Here is a 3,038-nt window from a genome sequence, read left to right as displayed (position 1 = left end):
CCCTTACGGTGTTTGCGTATACTACACCAGAGTGCGTACATGTGTAACAAGCCTGATAAGCTCGTGCTCAGGACAGATGGACGTGGCTGTGTATCAAAGGTAAAAAATGATATAAATACTGTTCAGTTTCTCGCAAAAACCGATCATTTCGTGTCTTAGGACATCAATGTATCGTCACGAGCCGCAGGGTGTAATTTGGATTTGTCTGTGCATGTTTTTTTTTACTTTTAAAGGTCTGGTGCCCGTCCACTGCCATTATTTAACTGGCAGACTGCACCGATTTTCGTTAAAAATCTTTGTTTGTGTTCTGCTGAAGAAACAAAGTCACCTATATCTTGGATGCCCTGGGGGTAAGCAGATAAACATCAACTTTTCATTTTTGGGTGAACTATCCCTTTAAGACATTACAAACACAATATACATTGTTCTAGACAGAAAGAAAACACATACGTTAACAGTGTCCTTAAAGTCAAAGAATTTATTTTTTGCTTATGAGTACATTTTTTAAAAATAGAAAGATGTGTTATGTTTGCACCCAACATATTTTTGCAATCTATCATAGTAGTGTTTAATTTGCTAGTAAATACCCTTCTATGAACTGTACAACAAAATAAGCAGTAGCCACCTAGTTAAAGCACCATAATATGAATTCTATTACACTGCACAGTAACCTAGTCCTTGTTAGCATGAAGATGGTGAACTGTTTGTTGGAGGCCTTGGTCTGGAGAAAATGTAATAAATAGCGTTTTGGTTAAAGACACAGATTGAGGTAATGTTGTTTTATCCTCCTTTTCTTGGTACTTCCAGTGCTATGCAGTGTATAAGAAACTATTTAGATCGCCACCCAGCTGTCCAGAATCTGCCGCTCATTTTCCTCAAAGCATGGAAAAACTCAGCCACTAGAGGGAGACAAAATACAGTTGTAGTGTCAATGGTCTTGGAAGCAGATTGTTGTCTTTGGATATATTTGGAAGAGCATCCTTAAATACTTTTTTTCTGACTTTTCACTTATAAACCTTTAGAGTCACACCTGTGGTGAACTCAAATTCAGTCCTTATTTACTCACCCTCAAGTCTATCCAAACCCATAAGACCTTTGTTCATCTTCAGAACACAAATTAAGATACATTTAATCTGGGAGTTTTTTGATGCTCCAGAGACACCAAGGGTCCTACCACATTCAAGGTCCAGAAATGTACTAAGAACATTGACAAAATGGTCGATGTGACATCAGTGGTTCAATCGTAATGGCGGCAGACTCTTCCAGAAGAAGAAGAAATTTTTGAATAAAGACATTATTTTCGTTTTGTTTGCACACAAAAAGTGTTCTCTTGCTTCATAAAATCCAATTGACGCACTGATGCCACATGGACCATTTTAACAATGTTCTTACATTTCTTGCTGTCTACTGAGGGTCAGAAAGCTCTTGGATTTCATCAAAAGTATCTTAATTTGTGTTACGAAGATGAACGAAGGCCTTACGGGTTTGGAACGACACAAGGGTGAGTAATTAATGGTAGAATTTTATTTTAATATTTGGGTGAACTAACCCTTTAACAGTAGAATTTGTGGTGAAAAACTACATTATCCATGATGCTGTTCAAAAATTCCACCAATCAGAGAGTCACAATCAGAAAATCACACCAAAATGGTTCGAAGGTGACAATTCTGACATGAAGCAGTGCAAATGATGACTTTAAACAACTTTGAATACATAGTTTTCAATTTGACCATTGTCAATCGTAGTGCTTCATGGGATTGTAGTTTGTTACCTCATTAAAGCTGTTAAGTATACATAAAAAGGTTCATATAAATATATACATATAAAGGTTCTTGGAGTTGGAACCTTTTGTCCTGTTTTTAAATACTTTTTTTGCTTTAAATCAAAGTTTGTAATCCTGTGATTCACCTTGTAGCTGGGTAAAATGAATGGATAAATACAGTGCCTCATTTTTTTCACTTTTTTCACTTTTTTTTTGTTGCAGCATTATGTTAAACTGCTTTAAATTATTTTTTTTTCCCCACATCAATCTACATCTCATACACCATAATGGCAAAGCACAAAACAGGTTTGTAACAACTTTGCAAATTTATTAGAAATAAAAAAACTGAAAAGATCCCGTTGCATAAGTATTCATACCCTTTTCTGGGACACTCGAAATTTAGCTCAGGAGCATTCATATTGCTTCTAGATGTTACTACACTTCGATTGGAGTTAAACTGTGGCAAATTCATTTGAATGAGTATGATTTAGAAAGGCACACACACCTCTCAGAAAAGGTCTAACAGCTGAAAATGCATATCAGAGCAAAAACCAAGTCCTGAGGTCAAGATAACTGCCTGTAGAGCTCAGTGACAGACTTGCGTTAAGGCAATGATCTAGGGAAGAGTTCAGAAAAGAATCTGCTGCATTGAAGGTTGACAGAAGCATTATCCATAATAGAAGACGATTGGAACAACTAGGACTCTAGAAAATGTATGCCAGCCCCCATCCAAGCTGACAGAGCTTGAGAGGTGAAAAGGTGAGGCAAAGAATGGCAGATAATTGCCAAATGCAGATGTGCAAAGCTTGTCACATCATACCCAAAAAGACTTGAGGCTGTAAAGGTGCTTCAACTATGTACTGAGTTAAGGGTATGAATACTTATGCAATGTACTTATTTCATTGTTTTATTTTTAATACATTTGTCAAATTTGTAAATTTTTCAAATCTGGTTTTTGCTTTGTCATTATTATGGTGTATGGAGTGTAAATTGATGTGGGGAAAACTAATTTAAAGCAGTTTAACATAATGCTGCAACAAAACGTGAAGAAAATGAAGGGGTTTGAATACTTTTGCAAGGCACTGTACTTCTAAAAAAATTTGAGACCTTCCCAAAAATTCACAAACACTTTGTAAACATCAGATTTGATACTTAAACTTCTGTGTGTTGATGAATTAAAATCATTTGTAAAAAAAACTTCATAAACATGCCATAACTAGATTCTAGATGGTTCTAGAACCTTCACTGCATGAATAACAGAGACACAAACCTCGGT

At 35.9% G+C, this 3,038-nt stretch overlaps 1 protein-coding gene across 1 annotated transcript in view; it reads right to left on the bottom strand.

The window, feature by feature from the left end:
* Positions 1-463: 463 nt before the first annotated feature.
* Positions 464-3,038, bottom strand: part of LOC141338135 (calpain-1 catalytic subunit-like) — a 32,105-nt gene continuing 29,530 nt past the window's right edge. The window contains exons 39-40 of the mRNA XM_073843695.1: positions 3,033-3,038; positions 464-899 (exon numbers count right to left, since the gene is read on the bottom strand). The exon at positions 3,033-3,038 is cut by the window's right edge and continues 53 nt beyond it. Coding sequence (XP_073699796.1) covers positions 876-899; positions 3,033-3,038 — 30 coding nt within the window. The 3' untranslated portion in view covers positions 464-875. The remainder of the gene's footprint in view (positions 900-3,032) is intronic.

This window comes from Garra rufa, chromosome 7 (assembly GCF_049309525.1).
Source record: "Garra rufa chromosome 7, GarRuf1.0, whole genome shotgun sequence".
Classification (NCBI taxonomy): domain Eukaryota; kingdom Metazoa; phylum Chordata; class Actinopteri; order Cypriniformes; family Cyprinidae; genus Garra; species Garra rufa.
Note: the sequence above shows the minus strand (reverse complement) of the source record. Positions and strands in the feature narration are given on the sequence as shown.